Genomic DNA, 18,509 nt, shown 5'->3' on the forward strand with positions numbered 1-18,509 from the left:
GGTCAATATGGCCATTTTAGGTCACCTTGTGGTCATATAGATAAATGGAAGCTCTAGAAAACAAAATGGCTAGGGGCAGGATTTTAAAAACCCATTGGTACCCCAATGGCTGCCAAAAAGGTGCAGTGTGCCACCAATGCTGTAAAATGGCTTACACTCTTGGTGAAGTCAAAATTAAAGCACCACCAACATAGTCCCTAAAACCAAATTACAGTGACCCAGTCATTCTAGGGCAGAAATGGGTGGGACTGGGCTCCTTAGGGGCGATGCAATACTATATGCCCTATAAGTAAAATGGGCCCTAATGGCTGGGGGACTTCAGGAGAAGCCCCCCTGGCCACCAGAAAGATCCAGGAAGCAAGAAAAGACAGGAAGGAAAGCCCAATGCTGAGGGGCCCTATAAAGTGGTCCTAGAATCCCCAAAATAAGAATTCTGGCTTAAATGCAACAAACATGACATAGCATTACCAGCCATAACCGCTTCCAGGCAGACATTCCCTCTCTTTAGTACTTTCCTTCTCTCCCCAAGGCTCTCCGAAATAGTCTACCCAGAGCACCTACCCATCCACAGGTGAGCCTTTACCACTATATAATTATAATAATGATATCTCTCTCCCCATCAAGTTAGTCTGAAAGAGCCCTCACATTTCATACCCTACATAGCACCTACCCCTCCACAGGTGAAGCCTCTACCACCATCTCTCTCCCCATCAAGTTACTCTGAAAGAGCCTGGACCTCCGATACCCTACATAGCCCCTATCCCTCCACAGGTGAAGCCTCTACCAACATCTCCCGCCCCATCAAGTTAGTCTGAAAGAGAACAGAGCTTTGATACCCTACATAGCACCTTCCCCTCCACAGGTGAAGCCTCGACCACCACCTCTCTCCTCATCAAGTTAGTCTAAAAGAGGCCTGACCTCTGATACCCTATATAGCAACTAACCCTCCACAGGTGAAGCCTCTACCACCAGCTCTCTCCCCATCAAGATAGTCTGAAAGAACCTGGACCTTTGATACCCTATATAGCACCTTCCTCTCCACAGGTGAAGCCTTTACCACCACCTCTCTCCCAATCAAGTTAGTCTGAAAGAGCCCTGTCCTCCGATACCCTACATAGCCCCTATCCCTCCACAGGTGAAGCCTCTACCACCATCTCTCTCCCCATCAAGTTAGTCTGAAAGAACCCGGACCTTCGGTACCTTACATAGCACCTAACCCTCCACAGGTGAAGCCTCTACAACCAGCTCTCTCCCCATCAAGATAGTCTGAAAGTGCCCCAGACCTTTGATTCTTTGCCCTCTGGACCCAAGCAGCAGGTTTTCTAAAGGGTCTCCTTTTAGGACCACGCTCCTCAAATTACACACACAAAAATGTTTCAGGAATACCTCTGTCCCTTACCTGTGCAGCAGTGGGACAGTGATATATAGAATTCTGATGCACGGTCCGTAGGTGTCTCAGAATGTGATCAGGACCCAAAGCCCAGCCGACCTGAGGAAGAAAAGAGGGAGAGTGTGATGTGAAAAAAGCATGTACGCTCCAAGGGCAGAACCTCTCCCTCCTCCCCTCTAACACCAGTTACAAAAAAACATGACACTGGGAGCTCAGACAATGGGAGGTCAGCCCTCCGTCATAGACAAAGAGACCAGGCCAGAGCCACAGACACCGACAACCGGACATCAGCCCAGGGACACAGAAATTAGCTTAAAACGATGAGGAGGCCTCCGTCACAGAAAGTGCCCTGAGGGGATGATCAGCCCTCAATCACAGACAGGGCAGCAGGTGATCAGTCATGGCTGCAAACTGTTTCAATGGTAAATCTGTTCACAGTTACACAGGTTTCAATGGTAAATCTGTTCACAGTTACACAGGGACAGTGGGAGCAGTCACAAAGCCGAGGAGGATCAATACAGACTGAAATGTTCAAACAACGTTTATTTGGGTTAGCTACACATTTGAGCCAAACATATGGACAGTTATGTCCCAACAGCTCTTGCTTGCAAATTTACAGTCACTCACATTGCTGGGGTTTGAGTGTCCCTGCACCACTTTGTCTCCTTAGATGGTGCACTCAGTTCATCTTCCTCTCATCTTGGGCGTCTACAAGCACTTGGTTTCTGATCTCAGGCCCAAGAGCGCTCATTCATGAGGCTTGCATGAGGCCAGCAGCTGGGGCCTGTGGTGGGGCAAAACACCAAAGTTTTCAGCAAGAGGCAGTCAGGATTTGTTTACTTAAGATGCTAGACTACTACTTTCTCATCAGCTCCCTCTCTCATGGCCCTCACCTCATTGTCAGAAGTCCATTGCTTGCTCTCCATAGGAATGGACAGCAACATTTCCATACATAGGAGACCCTCTCCTGCATCTGCTATCCCCTCTTCTGCAATCTGTCTTTCCTTATGCACTTCCTCAATGCTTCACCACACGCTCGCTGCTCCGCCCTCTTCATGCCCCATGGGCACATCTTGGTTCTCTCTTCTTACAACCCCCTCCTTGTTTTTCATCCTCTTCCGTTCTCGTTGTTAAGATGGATTTCTAAAATGAACCCTGGTGGACAGATTTTAGGAGACCACCCTAGCTATGGTGAACAGGAAGACTCAGAGTTTAGCCAAAACCCAATCAAGGTAACAATGGAGAGAGTGGTCATGGCTTAGTCTCAGGTAGAGGTGGGCAAGCCTAGCAAGGTCCGGAAAGAAACGGGGGCTCCAGCTCAACCCTCATTTAGGGCTGGTACCCCCACCACAGACGCCCTGGGCCTGCAACAGGCCCCACCATGCCTGCCCGCCAATAAAGTAAAAACAAATGCAGCCTATGCTGCATGCTGGCCAACCAACACACCAGTGAACCACAGACTCCCTCTCCCACCAACAACACAACAGGATTGGCTGTGGGCAGAACAGGGAGTCACCAGCATCCAGGCTGCCACCCCCCCACCCCCTCTTTATACGGCTCTATATAGCTGGCCTGGTGAGGCTAGGATACTCACAGTAATTGTATTTGTCTGTGAGACCCAATCTAGCTAGTGCAAACAGCTCTCCTTTTCCCATTTGAGTCTCCAACTTGACTGCTCGTTTGGTGTCCAGTCCTACTGTATATGCACTCCTATAAGGAATCATATTATGAAGTTACTCTGTCCTAGCTGGGGAGGAGCAACATCATCAAGGGCACCTTTGGGTGCAATCACACCCCTTCCTTCCAAAGGCTTAAGACTTAGCAGGGTGCCTCGAGACATTGGGAGGAAGAAAGACTTGCTATGGCCCCTTAACAAGCGGGAGAAACAACACACTGAACTCAGGAGTGGCTGCTTAGCAGTGCAGCTCTGCTATGATGATAATATGTGGATTCCCGAAAGCCAGTGCCCCTCACAGGACCCTTGGGCTGGGACACGTTCAGTCATATGCTACATGTATGTCAACCAGCCCCAGCCTTCCCAAAATAGCAGACTGTCAAAAATAACACTGAGTCTTCATAATACACACAAACCAAACTGTACACGTGTATGATACAGGGGAGCAAGACAGCCCTAAAGGGCGAAAGATATCTCTACACACGACAAGGTCATGTCTATCACTGATGCCCAATGCACAATATATGTCATCTACGAATAATAACGGTTATCTTATATAGTGCCTGTTACAGCAGTAGCTGTGTTGCACGTAAAAAGAGGTCATTTTAAACTGAAATAATGGTACCCAATCTAGCGAACTCAGAAGGATAAGGATGAAGTTGGCCTGGCCGGTATTCAGAATTCACAGCAGCGAGTGCTAATCTCAGCCAGCTACCTGGCTGGCATAGCTCAGGGGGTTAAGGTGCCTGCTGAAGAAAACTGTGATAAATCGATGTTCAGCTGCAAAACTGTGTCAGCAAGTGCTTTGTAAAGAAGCACTGGAACACCTACTATGTTTGGTGTAAGCATGTTGAAACTGCTTAGGCTCTCAAAAGACATTGCCATCAAATACCCATGGACTCTCAGCATAAAGTGGGTATTCACATCCTTCGCTTCCTAATGATATGAAATACAGCTATTCTGGGCCGGCTAAAGGAGATCTGGAGGCCCATTTCAAAATACATGGGTGGGTTCCCAACATGTGCCCACATAGTTTAAAAGCATGATTTCAACGTATTAATGTTGGTTCCTAAACATTTATACAAGGGACCAAAAACAAATAATAAAGATACTTTTCACTGAAAGAACCCGTGTTATTTTCTCTCTTTTTTGTGATTTTAATTGTTATTTTTATTATGCCTGTGTGTTAAAAAATAACCTGTGGTGGGCTAGTAATCACAATCAAATCAAGTGAAAATAACAACAAAATAATCTATGACAAAGGGTATGACGAGAACACTGAATAGGGCACATACAAACTAAGACAAGTGCAGCAACTGAACACACAACATACAATAGATCAAACAGATGTTCTTAACTGTTATTTACAGATGTGGTGGTTGTGATCCTTATTTGAACTTAACAAGAAATAAATCCTAATGTTTGCTGACCATCTCCTGATTAGTCCTCCTTTGTCAGAAAGGGGCCAATGTAGAGAAAATGGTACCACATAGGCCCAAGGCATCGCCCTGAAGGGCTCCAAGAAATTCTGCTTGTGATGTGCTCACTGACATTTAAAGTCTGAATGAAATGCAAAGATTTCTGTATCATAAGACTGCTGACTGCCAACATGGGGGCAGTTGCTAGGAGCCCTCTAGAGGCCCAAGGCCCCATTCAACTGAACTGGTTGAAAGGCCCTACCGCCGCCCCTATACTAATTCCAAATAAGTAGCCAGGTAGTCGAATCATGTATGGTATTTTCTTGTACTCACTAAATGTTCTGAGCATTGACTTGAAAGATCATATACTCACATCATATGCAAGGCTTTGCCCTCGAGTGCCCGGGTACCCACATCAACTGCCAGATATTTATCAAGTGCACGGATGCTCACAGCACGGTCAAGAATTCCAATCAATGTTCTGGGTAATAACAACATTGGGAGGGGTTCCCAAAAAATAGCCACGAAAGTCAAGTTACTATTCCAGTGCTATGGACTTCCAGCAAATGCCCAACCACTTAAAGGGGTAGTTCGGTCAGAAATGTTATTGGTCATACATTGATTGTTCTTAAAAAAAATTCCAAGGCAACTTACCCAAGGTTTTCTCACTTTAACACTTGCGAAAATGATGGGTCGGGTACCGCCATCTTGAGCTTATCTTATCTGTTGATCCATCAGTTCAAGTGCACTCACGGCACTAATTCAGATCACCCGCCCCCAACGCTGACATCACTAGATGCTCACGATGAGCTCCCGCTATTTTAATGATGTCAGTGGGTAGCGTAGCCTAACGTAACCTTTCACAACCAACGTGATAACTGTCATGATCACTGAAAAGGTTCCTCTAATTGCCTCCAAAAGGAATTGGTCTTCTGTTTACCATTCTTGGATAATGGGAAAGCAGCTCAGGGTTCTGGGAAGGCATAGGTAGTTACTTCCTGACTCCAAACATGGCCGCCTAGTTTATTCCGGGTTGTATGCAGTGTAGGTCTAGATGTTATCATTCTGTTCCTATTTAAGCCCCTCCCCTCGAGTGTTCCGCGCTTTGCGTCTTTCTGCTTGCAGTTAACGCTTACCGCAGTCCAGTCTACAGTTCCAGTCACCCCTGTGTTTTAGTGCCATTCGTTCCATTGTATTCCCATTTCAGCTTTAAATCGCATTCCTTGCCAATTTACAGCCTTTTTCTGTCACATGTGTTAGTCACCGAAGTTTTCCGTTTTCAGTCACAGTTAGTATTGCCTCATTCAATACGCATGATTCCTGTCAGAGGCGCCCTACCGCAAGTATCAGTTTCTCTCACAATTGCTCAAAATTGATGTTATGTTTAAATGCATCGGTTGTCACGCGTTATGCGAAGCGCGGTGAGTGTGCGCATTGTGCCTGGAGTCACGTTCATGCTCCTCATGCTACGGGCATACTTCCAATTGCAATACTAGACATTCTGTCCAAGTTACTAGTGGGGCTCCACTGGTTTTCTGGTTATGGTGTTGCCATTCCCCAATTTTCATTGCGCAGCCTTCCGTGGTCTTCAGTAGCTCTTCCTGGTCCCACTATATAAATCCTACTGTCATTTAGCACACACCTCCTTGGTCACTTTTACCATTGGTGTCATCTACCCAAACCATCAGATTTGGAATTTCTATTCAGTCTTCCACTCACTTTGTATTGGGGCAGGGGTTCTTCTTCCTTGCAGGCATTTTTCTCACGTTTGTTTTGTGGTATTCCCTGTTTTAGCGCTATTGTCACTGGATACCCTGCAAAACATCTTGCCCTGCAACTCATTAGATCCACCAAGAGTAGCACACCACATACACTGCCATAGGAAGACCTTGCCAGGAAGTCCACACTACAGAACTAGAGCCTCTGCGCAGATGCAGGATGGAGAGCTCACCCAAAAAGAAACTAAGGTAAAAACAATTAAATAAAGAGAGAGTGTTGTGCATGCCAACTGTAATAAGAATATTTTTGCGGTATCCAAGGTTATAGTCCACTTCCACACACTAAGAAATCTTCTGTACTTTATATAGAGAGTCCTTGTTTAGAGGAAGTTGAAGAGAGTGTAGAAACATAGCTAACTGAGAAGAGTCAGTGTGAAGCAGTTCCAAGTGGGTGTCCCCGCAGAGTTAAGGTAAGCATTACAATAACGTTATCTAACGCAGATCAGGAACATAAACACACACATCCACAACGGATGCAAAACTTTTGTTACTTTTCACAAAAATGATAACTGTTTATTTTTAATAAAACAGCAATAGCCGGGAGCGTGACAAGTACTTTTAATTTTGACATAATGCTGAAAAGAGGTAATTAAGTACACGAAAACATTGCTAACTTATTCCAATTGAGGTTATAGCTAGCGAACATCGCATGGTTCTCATTTTTTGTTTAAGTGTGAACGCTGATCTTATCATGCTGATTCCGTCCATCGATCCTAGTCTTTGCATTCTTCACAGAAAGTTATTATCTTCCATCGCCAATTTCTGATCGAGGCACGTGGCGTTCCATTACAGAGAAGAAATTAGTGGTTTAAATTTCAAATGCAACACTTTCACATCTGCACGTTTTCAGAACCTATAGGTTGCCATGTTGCTCCTTATAACTGCAACCACAGAAGGAGAAATTTGTGTCTGGTGATCATCCCAGATAATGGTTTTCACAGATACATTATTGATGATTATTGTCCAATTGCGGATGAAAAAGCTGTTGACCAGTAAACTGTACCCATGACAGGCGCACATTATAATATAACTATGCAAAATCGAGAATGCAAAAATATATTTCAGTACCCAATGTATAATTTTATATATCACAGTACATATTTATGTTATCTATTTAAGGTGCTATTAACACATATGATGTCTATTATTTGCGTGAAATTGAACATTCATCCGTCACAAAGTTAATCATGTAGCATACTGCACACTTGCCATCCTCACTTGCATGAATATTATTTAAAACTTTACTTACATTGTGTCTTGTGTTTCCATTCTCCCTATGTGAGGGATGACCAACCGCTTCGAAAGACAGATCCCAGTATCCCAGTAATAGAATCTTAACATTCCTAGGTACGTTTTCAATATAGTAAATCTTATCACTTCTTTGTGGATATTCGACACATTTTGGCCTTCAAATTGTTAGTGCGGTGGATTCAAGGACACATAATGCGACCCTTCATCCAGCGTTCACAGCGTGTCAGAGGGACTTTTGTTTTGGGAACACGTGCTACAAAATTGAACAGTGAAAAACAACGAAATATTTCAAGTATCCCACATATGAAAATATTTACTTCCATTTGAACGGTACCAATGCGCCTGGTCCCACAACATTTACATATTCTTTAAAAGATGACCCTAAACGAGGTGCAGACAGACTCAAATTTCCCTATACTTCAATAGGGCAATGCCCCAAAAATAAAATGAATAGTGTAGGGCGGTTTTTGGTGACAAAGTGGGCCACTTCTTTTCGGAAATGAGCAGAATTCAAATACAAAAGCAGTGGGTTAATATATAGTGAGCACAGACGGACCGAGAAGGGGTGATTTCGCACCATGCTGGGTGGACTGTTGCAGCCAGAGCAACATGTGTAATGAGCAACAATAAACAAAAAAACGTTTGCATCACTAAAATTCCAGCATGCCTCGAATGAGTGCAGTTTTGAAAGGCTTACTGGCTTCGGTGTATATCTATTCCAGCAATCATATTGATTTCTGCATTGATGCATGCGCACCTGGTTGTCCTCCACATGTGGGCCTCCATAGTAAGATGTAAATGTACAAAGGCCACAGGTGCATGTTCATAGTGCACATTGGCAAGACATATTCCTTCACTCGTTATTTCAATGTTGGCTAACACTGTGGCACATAAACCTTTGGTCTATTGCTCTCTGCAGCCACTTATGACTCCTACTTTCCGACGAGGTTAAACTTCATTTATTTTGTTAATTGGTTATTTGTAAAGCACCTATACAAAAACTGGTGTTTCAATGTGCCACAAGATAAAAAGGAGGGGGGCAGGGAAGAAAACAACTATAACTGTCCTACTAGGCATGTGTCATTCGGATCATGCACGAACAGTAAAAAGAAGTGTAGGGAGGGGAGGAGGTGTAGGTTGGGGCAGAAGGGAAAATGCTAGGGTGGAAGGGAGGAGCGGGGCAAGAGAGGTATACAAGTGCAGGGAGGGAGGAGGACAAGAAGAGGGCCAATGGGGCTAGGCAAGTGCTAAGGGGAGGCCAGGTGGGCAAGTGCCAGAGGATGCAGGGAGTGAGGACCACATGTGAAGCATGAGGACGGGGGTGGACCAGGCTCGGTAGGGATGCACATCCTGCCAGGCTTGTCAGGGGAAAGGTGCCCGGAAGGGTGTGGTGGGGGGCAGGATGACAGGGTGCTGGGGTGTACTGGGCAGAGGGGGCCTGGTGCCATGTGGAGCTCAGAAGGGACCAGGCAGCCAGCCCATGTAACAGAGGGGGGCATTAGTGAGTGGGGAAGGAAATTAATAAGAGAAAAGATGGGTCTTGAGAATCTTCCGGAACTTAAGGAGATCAGGCAGAAGCCTGAGAGGGGGAAGGATTCCATTACAGAGGGATGCTCCGGCCGAGGAAAGAGATCTACCCCACACTCTGTGCTTGGCATAGTATCTGATCTGCAGAAGATTGCAGCTCGATGACTGAAGGTCTCTAAGAGGGAGTTATTTAGGGAAAGAGTTGGATCTAGTGGGGTCCCTGGGCCCAGAAATCCTTATGGATGATGCAGAGGTTCTTGAACTTTATCCTCAAAGCTACTGGGAGCAGTGGAGATATGTTTGGGCTTGAGAGATGCAGTCCCTGGGCTTGAGGTCAAGGTTAAGTCTTGCAGTCCTATTCTGGATTATTTGAAGGGGTAAAGAGAGGATTTAGGTAGATTGAGGAAGAGGCTGTTGTAGTAGTCCAGCCTTGAAAGATTTTTGTATGTCTGCTGCTCCAAATGTATTCTTAGATTCTTCAACTATTGTGAGTTCATTACAAATAGGGCTTAGAATTAGGATTGGGTAAACAGGCATTACAAGCAGTGCCTGGCTATCAATGAACTAGTTTATAACGTTACATTGGTTGGCCTCGGGAGCCAAAAGTAGCTCCTGGTAACTGTGGTGTTAAGCTCACCAATCTCTTCTACATTTGATTTGAGTCACATACTTGAAATAATCAGATTGTTTTAATATAATCAATTATTTTGATGGTAATAAATACAAAAATCAGGCCCGAAACCTTCGAGGTGTCAAGGTGGCATATGCCTTGCTCCCTTTATCAGAGACTGTGCAACCTCGCCCCTCTCGTCACCTCTCTCATCAACAACTCCTTCACTCAAGGCATCGTCCCAAACAATCTAAAATATGCCTCTATCCCACTTCCCATCACCACCGTCCTTTTCCTCTTCAAAATATTAGGCAGAGCAGCATACCTACAGCTAAAAGAATACCTTGAGGTGAACAACCTCCTTGACTCGCGTCAATCCGGCTCCCACCCTAACCATGTCATAGAGACAGAGCTCCTTGTTAGGCAGAAACCTGCACAGTTCCCTTAGGGACCACTGCAAAAGATTTAAGACTACAGGTGTTTGGCGGTAAACCCACTTGGTAGCAGTCTGTACCACACAGATTCACTTGGTAGCTGTGGCTCAGCAGTCAGACTTCCATCAAGAAGAGTTAGGCAGTATATAGAGTATACACAATAGGTACAGAGATACAGTAGCACAAGCAAACACTGACCAGAGCTTTGGTGTAAAAGTACATAATTATTTATTTAAAGACACTTGTAAATTACACTAGCACAAAGAGGTAAGTAAATTCAGCACACAGTCACTATTATATACATACAACCCTAGTTACCTATTAGACAAGTCTTAATAAGAAACACCACTTAGTCTCAGACAGAGGTGAGCGCTTAACATAAAATGGTACTCTAATAAGTTATTAAAAAGGGAGGGAAAAAGGCAGAGTTATTGAGTTCTACTGGAGAGCAAGGCAGTCAATTGCAAGGCCCACTCTTGGAGAGAGCAAGCAGAAGGGGTCCAGGTTCACACAGTGGGGTTATGCCCAAAGAGTCTTGTAGATAGTTTGCACACAAAGAATGAAATAAAAGTCCACACTGTCCATATAATAAACTTTAGAGTTTTCTGGTATGGAGTTGTACACACTCCTATTCTGATCACTAACCAGACCCATGGACTCTACGGTTACACTTGCTTGAAGACCCAGAGGTCCTTCAGCACAGACTTCAAGGTGAGCACTAGCCATTTGGACTTCCTCCTCAGGAGTGAAGGCTAAGGAGACTGTGCTGATCCCTGTAGGTTTACCCTTACATCTGGGATCTCCTTTGATGTGGTCAGTTGCCCCACAGAGATAGCATGTTCCAAATGCTCTCTGGAAGGGTGGCTTGGCCTGACCTCCTTCTGGTTTGTGGCCAGAAGGTACACTAGCCTGTTGTGGTTTACCCTGGGGCTTACCCTGGTTATTTTGTTGTTTGGGGCCCTCTTTGGGTTGGGAGGTATTAGAAATCTCTTGGTTCCCTTTTGGTGGCTGCTTTCCCTCATCCTTTTTCTGAGTGACCCTTGAATCCTTGTGAGTAGCCCTGTTGGCAACCCACAAGTCAGCAGCCTTAGCTAGTCTTCTAGGATCTAATTCCTTTGAATCAGCCAAGTGCTGTCTGAGCTCAGGAGAGCAGGCATCATAAATTGACTCCAACATTACAAGATTCTTCATTCCTTCATAAGTGTTCACCTTGTAACCCTTAATCCATCCCTCTAAGTTTTTCAAACACTCACTCACCCAGGTAGCCTAAGGGGTACCTTCATTCTTTTTGAGGGTCCTAAACCTCTTAAGGTACTGGGAAGGGGTCTTCCAAATCTAGCTATCAAAGCTAGTTTCACACATTCATAATCCTTCTTATCCTCCTCCCCCAACTCCATTACCACATCAGTTGCAACAGGGGGGAGCCTAGAGAACAACCAGGAAAGTAACTCCTTTCCTGTAATGTTCTGGAGCCCATGATTATATTCAAACAAACTCAACCAATCCAACACATCCAATTTAGGTTCATACATACCCACCAACTCCTTAGGCATCCGGGGTCTTTTGGGACTGGAACTCCTAGAGGATTTGGAGAGAGAAGCACTTTCTACAGACATTTTTTTCATTTCTAGCTCATGGTTGAGCTCCATTTCTCTGAGCCTTAGTTCTTGGTGCCGTTGTTCTGTTTGAGCATTAATTCGTTTGAATTCTAATTCAAGCTTCATTTTTTCTAGTTCCATATATTGCGGATTAAGTGTGGGACCTGGTAAAGGTCCAGTAGGCACAGCTGGCAGGGCAGGTAGAGGCCCAGGGGAGACAACTCTAAGATCTTCCCCCTCCTCTTCTGCTTCTGACTCAAAGTTATCAATACTAACATTCATATCAATATCATTGCTGTTATCTACAGTTGCTGGAGTGGTAGGTTCCTCTGAACCGCCATCCAGACTTTGGTTTGCTAACAACCTTTCTATTAGCTCCATTTTCTTGCCTTTAGTCAGGAGATTCTTATGCTTACAGAGAACTGTTAAACAATCAGCAGTTTTTGTAACAGGGGACTCTTGACTATAGCTTTCCATAGTTGACATGTTTTAGAAAATAACTTCTTTAGTGCTAAGCTTTGTGGTTAGTTGCACTAAGGTATCTATAAGCGCACTAAAATGTATACTCAATACAAATCCCACCGCTGTACAACAGTATTAGGTGGAAACCTGTACAGTTCCCTTAGGGACCACTGCAAAAGATTTAAGACTACAGGTGTTTGGCAGTAAACCCACTTGGTAGCAGTCTGTACCACACAGATTCACTTGGTAGCTGTGGCTGAGCAGTCAGACTTCCCTCAAGAAGAGTTAGGCAGTATATAGAGTATACACAATAGGTACAGAGATACAGTAGCACAAGCAAACACTGACCAGAGCTTTGGTGTAAAAGTATATAATTATTTCTTTAAAGACACACTTGTAAATTACACTAGCACAAAGAGCTAAGTAAATTCAGCACACAGTCACTATTATATACATACAACCCTGATTACTTATTAGACAAGTCTTAATGAGAAACACCACTTATTTTCAGACAGAGGTGAGCACTTAACATAAGATGGCACTCTAATAAGTTATTAAAAAGGGAGGGAAAAAGGCAGAGTTATTGAAGCACACAAATTTCAATACTTTTTAAAGAACCACCGTAAGGCAGGATAGGCAGGGTTCTACTGGAGAGCAAGGAAGTCAATTGCAAGGCCCATTCTTGGAGAGAGCAAGCAGAAGAGGTCCAGGTTCACACAGTGGGGTTATGCCCAAAGAGTCTTGTAGATAGTTTGCACACAAAGAATGAAATAAAAGTCAGGAAAAGTTAGCTAGGTTGTCCCAGGCCAGCCCAGGTTAGAAAGTCGAGGCTTTACTGTCACCCCGAAAGATTTGTCGCAAGGAAAGCCAGGCAGGACACAGTACCTTAAGTGGGAAGGAGGCTCCAGCGGGGGCAGTTGTTCCTGGCAGCGGGTGCAAGTCGGTGTTTCGTCCAGAGGAAGAGGCGGTCTCGCCGTGGAGGAAAGATGAAGGCCGTTGCACTGCCAGGGAAGAAACCAGCCGCGGAGTTCTTCAGTTAAAAGGTACTACCCTTCTATTCGAGGTAGTGGTAAACCGTGGTATTCCAGTTGCCGGGGTGCTTGGCACGGGCAAGGCAGCCACGAGATGCTCCAGGAAGGTGAAAAGAAGGCAAAACTGGTTATCCCCACCGGAAGAAGACTCTCCGGACTGGAGATCTCCTCTGTCGTCGGGAAAAGTGGTGAGACGGTTCAGCAGGGCTCCACCGGTGGCGTCGTCGTTGCAGGTCGGCTCAGCTTCTCCCTGCTCGGATTCTTAGGTCCTGTGGCGACTTCTGAAGTTCCAGTCCCCAAAGCCCTGCTTTTATGCAGCAAACCCCCATTCATTCAGCCTAGCTGTCAATCAAACATGCTAAGTGGTGAGCCGGCCGACTTGAGCTGCCAAGGCAACTCAGTCCAGGGTGCCTAAATCCCCTCCCACACCCTCTGTGGTACCCAGACAGAGTGGCACCACTTTTGGAGGCTTCTGTGGAGAAGCCTGCCAAAAAGTGGAACAAAGGGCTCGACTTGGGTTGGAGTCACAGAAGAGAACACAAACGCCATTTTAGAATCGAGTTCTGGCAAAAAATACCAACCGGTGAATTAATATTAAATAAATAAACCGGCGGTATGTTTGAGGCTATAGGAATTAAATAATTAAAGTTCGTAGCCTCGAGCAATGGGAAAATCCCATAGAGATATATTCGCGGTCGAATATAAAAAGTAGTATCCACTGCCACCAGCCAAAACTCGTTCAGAGGGGACGGAGACGTGCCCCCTCAAACAACAGACCCCAGGGCAATCGAATTGCCCCAACCAGTATGTCCACAATATGATGGTTTGTACTGGTTTCTGTTCATAATTTGGGACTAGTAAAGCCAATGGTGACTTTACATGCCCTGGGAGACAGTAGTCAGTCCCAGGGTATGGAGTTATGTTTGGGGGGTCGCTACGACACCCCCTGGGTTACGGCACAGAGGGTGCTGTGCAACCCACATCAAGAACACATGAGACCCTATGGAGTAAAAGACCCCATAGCCCATAAAACACATGGAAAGACAAAGGAACACCTCAAATCATGTCTAAGAGTGGGAGTAAAAGAGTCGCACTCTTAGCAGGAGAAAAAAATAAACCCCAAAAATCCAGCAAAGCTGCTGGGGGACTCACTAGGTTTGGGAAATTAGCCTTTACAGAGAATTCTCCCTAACACTCCTTGATATAAAAATCCAGATGGACGAGATTATTGACAATGGGAACTTAGCTATTTTACTTCTTCTGCAGCATTCAATCTAGTGAACCACAAAATCCTATGCCAACACCTCTCCTCAGCAGCCCACTTCTCTACCAAAGCTATAGCCTGGATTGAATCATTCCTATCCAATCACGCAATGAGAGTCTTCTTCAATCTAGCAGCCGCCACACCGACCCTAGTCCTCTGTGGCGTGCCTCAAGGCTCGCGTCTTTCACCTACACTCGACAACATCTTCACAAAGCCTCTGACTGCATGGACGAACAAGGCATCTCCAAAACCAACTATGCGGACCATAAGCAGATCAGCCTGCCTATCTCCTAGAACCACAAGACTGACACCAACGCCCTCAATAAAACTGATCAAATCATCCAAACCTGGATGGCACAACATGAACTACGTTTCAAAGATGACAAAACAGAACTCCTCCTGGTGGGAACACAATCCTGACTCAACACATTGGATGACTATTACAAATCCTTCACTATAGATGGGAATTCCACCACCGTCCTGAAGGAAGTGAAAACCTTGGGGGTCTATCTAGACTCCTCACTCTCCCCTAACCAAACATGTCAATGCTACAGCCTCTTCAGCAGTGTATACTGCTAAACATATGAATGCCTGCAGACCTTACCTAACCACAGACAGTGGCATTACGCTAGCCAGAGCCCTCATACTTTCCAGACTAGATTACCGCAATGCCTTCTTTAAAGGCTCCTCTGCACGTAATATCAAAAAACTTCAAGTCACACAGAATAATGCCCTACGAGCAGCACTGAAGATTTAAAAAAAAGAACACACATCTGCAGCCAGACGCAACATCCCCTGGCTTCTGGTCCAGGACTGCATCAGATTCAAGACCTTGTCCATCAAACACAAGCGCCTACCCAACACGGTCCACGAAGTACCTCTCCAACAAACTTGCCACACCTCACTCCAACAGACCTACCCAGGCATCGACCTTGCACCTCTTCACTGCGCCTAAATTCAAGAGAGCTAAGGCAGGGGGACGCAGCTTCTCAGTCGTAGCTGCCAAACAGTGGAATGCCCTCCCTTTATCGCTCAGATATGACCCTTCCTCCTGGTCCTTGTGCAAAAAAAACTCCTAAAGCCTATAGAGCACTGTGCACCCTACCTGTGGTCCCATTACCTTTGCTACCTGTTTTTTTCCTCTTGTATTTACTGTTTCCAGCGCCGAGATACTTGCGGGTTCGACGTGCTCTACAAATGCACAAATAAAGCAAGATAGAAATGTTAAGGCCAATCTAGTGACATTACTTTGCAAACATTAATTAAAAATACATTATTTGAGAGATCCAAGATGGCCGACGGAGAGTGAAGTCGCACTTTCATGAGCACCCGGCCGGGCCCATGAAAGGAGGTAAAAATCGAGCATAGACCGCAACAGCAGGGATACTGGTGAAGAGAGTCCTAAACCCGAGGCATTACTGAAGCTGATGGACAACACTCTGGGAAGAGGAACAGCCTTCCAGCAGCCCTGGTAATAGAGGACCAAGCTGTGGGTGGAGAGAGGAAAGGCGCAGAAAGGAGTGATAGGCCGGAGGGATGGAGCCGGCGCAGTAAAGACTCTGGGGCAAGATAGACAGCAGGAGGCGCTCCTAGACCCCCTCCCTGGGCTGGGCGAAAGAGCATGGGATCATAGGCGGAGACTTGGCCCAAACGAGATAGCATACGCTGCCCTGGCATAGGGAGAGATGGAACACCGGCTCCCAGCCGCACAGGATAGCGGGCAGACAGAGTAAGGTGAGAGCCGCACGTCAGTGAGATGGCAAAGGTGTCAGAAGCATTCCACGTGCAGCCTCTTTGACCGGAGAGGTGGAACAACCCCGTAAAAGGCCCAGCCCCGGCATAGAACGCTTGTATCATCTCACATCAAGCGTCTCCTTCCCTCTCAGGGAAGGATAAATATAGTTACTACGCACCCCTGCCCCCCCCCACCCCCTCCAACTCCCCGGGGGACTTAGCAGAAAGTCAAGCAAGCAACTGCAGGCTCGAGGAGGGACCAACTCCTATGATGCTCCCCCTGACTAATGTGCTTTCATATAGCGCCAGCAAAAAAAGTGTGAGTCTAAGGGTGAAGGTGGGGCTCCCAGCGAAAGTTAGAGCAACAATGAGGCCATTACAGGAGGGGTTCTGCAGTGGTGGGGCATACCTAATGTTGATGCAGGCAAGCTTGAGAGGGGGCCAGTTAGAGAAGTGCTGGCAAAGGCTCTCAGCGGAGACAGTGCCTTTCGCTCAGGGTCAACAAGCAGAAGGAAGTGAGGCCCCTCATACCTCATCTGAAGAAATGGCTCTCAGTAAGGACGATGTACTAACCTGCTTGAAAGGTATGGAAGAGAGACTGACAGCATCTTTTCAGGAACAGTGGGACAATTTTAAAGAGGCGTTAAAGAGCTCACTGAAGTAAGTCGGGGAAGAAATCAACTCCCTGGGAAACGGTAGATCTGACTGATCAAGGCCTACCTGAACGGTACAAGGAGGTGCAGCAAAATTCAGAATTATTAGAGCAAATTGCGGCCGCAACGCATAATCTGGAAATTCAGGCCAAGGATCTAGAGAAACACTCTAGACAGTCCAACATCAGAATAAAAGGCCTAACAAAATCTAACTCCCACACAGACCTGAAAACAACATCGCAGCAGTGCTTTGCAGCGCTGGTAGCAGACATCGCTCCCGAGCAAATCTGGAACAACAGGATACATAGACTAGGCCCTAAGAGGAGCAGTGAGGGTATCGGACCTAGGGACGTGCTAGCTGCTTTGGCCTCCTACGAAGAAAAACAGAAAATACGCAGGGCGGCCAGTGGTCAGTCCACGATATCTATTAACCGCTCACAGGTGAGCCTGTTTCAAGACTTAGCTGCCTCCACACTCCAGAAAAGAAGGGCTATGGGGCCTGTGACAAGAATCTTAGTGGGGATAAATATCCCTTACAAATGGACCTTCCCCTTCGGACTTTCTCATGGAAGGGAGGCAACAGAGAGCCACCACCAGCGCTGAGGGTCTGACGATACTGGGAATGGAAGATGGAGAAGATGACTCCAGTGATCAAAGACGCAGGGCGTAACAACAGAGAAACATGCCATGGGAATGGTCTACCGCACACGGAAAGAAATGGGCCAAACTGAAAGGGATCCATGGAGGAAGAAGAGGAACGGTAAATATTATCGATTTAACATCCTAAAACTTACAAGAAGCTCTTGGTAAACAGAGAAGAAAGCGGGGCATATTACTGGAGAGAGGGGGTTCAAAAAAGCTGGCTAGTAGAATTATGCGGGTCTGAACAAGGAAGGAGTGAGGCACTGCTTGGATTTTCTTAGATGGTTAGTGCAGCCTTAGGAGTCCTGGTAGAAATGTGGGCCGGTCCCCACCGGTCAGGGTGGCGTTCCTGGATACTGAGCCTTCATAGGGGGGATAGGGGAGGGAAGGGCAGGGCGGGGGCCTAGGAGACCACAAAGGAAGTGTATAAGAGTAACTGATGGGATGGAGCCGGCAATGGATACAAGTTGTAGGAGAGGAAATTGTATTGATTAGACCGCTACTAATCTCGTCACATAATGTTCGGGGCTTGAACACCCCGGTAAAGAGGAAGAAGGTGGCATTGCAAATAAAAAGGGGCAGGCGGATATAACAACATTACAGGAAACGCACATGAAAAAAGGCAATGGTCAAACTACATATACACCAGTTCTCACAAATACATCAGGCGAATGCCTGGAATAAAACGGCAGGGGTACTAGTGGGCATAAAGGATTTGGTATTACCTAAATTGACCTTTTACAATTGACCTTTTGCACAATTGACCTAGTTATCGTGGTCCTAATTGACCTTCTGCACAATTGACCTTTATATTATTTTATATATGTATTGGGTTGGTTTTGGATTATAAATAATATAAGGGGATTGGATGGGGGATGCAGGGGGTTTTGGATTGGATGGGGGTTGCAGGGGGTTTCCCACCGCATATATGTCCTAATTGACCTTCTAAATTAGGTAAATCCTCCCGAGGTCAATTGTGAAAAGGTCAATTAGTATACAACCATGGATTTCTTGGGGGCGAAGGTATTGAAAACATTAGCAG

At 45.9% G+C, this 18,509-nt stretch overlaps 1 protein-coding gene across 5 annotated transcripts in view; it reads right to left on the reverse strand.

The window, feature by feature from the left end:
• KYAT1 (kynurenine aminotransferase 1) overlaps positions 1 to 18,509 on the reverse strand; it is an 825,974-nt gene that overhangs the window by 251,027 nt on the left and 556,438 nt on the right. For all 5 annotated transcript variants that reach the window (XM_069609197.1, XM_069609195.1, XM_069609198.1 and 2 more), the window contains one exon: positions 1,400 to 1,489. In XM_069609197.1, the coding sequence (XP_069465298.1) occupies positions 1,400 to 1,489 (90 nt within the window). The remainder of the gene's footprint in view (positions 1 to 1,399; positions 1,490 to 18,509) is intronic.

Source organism: Ambystoma mexicanum, chromosome 8, assembly GCF_040938575.1.
Source record: "Ambystoma mexicanum isolate Mex_15411 chromosome 8, UKY_AmexF1_1, whole genome shotgun sequence".
NCBI lineage: Eukaryota > Metazoa > Chordata > Amphibia > Caudata > Ambystomatidae > Ambystoma > Ambystoma mexicanum.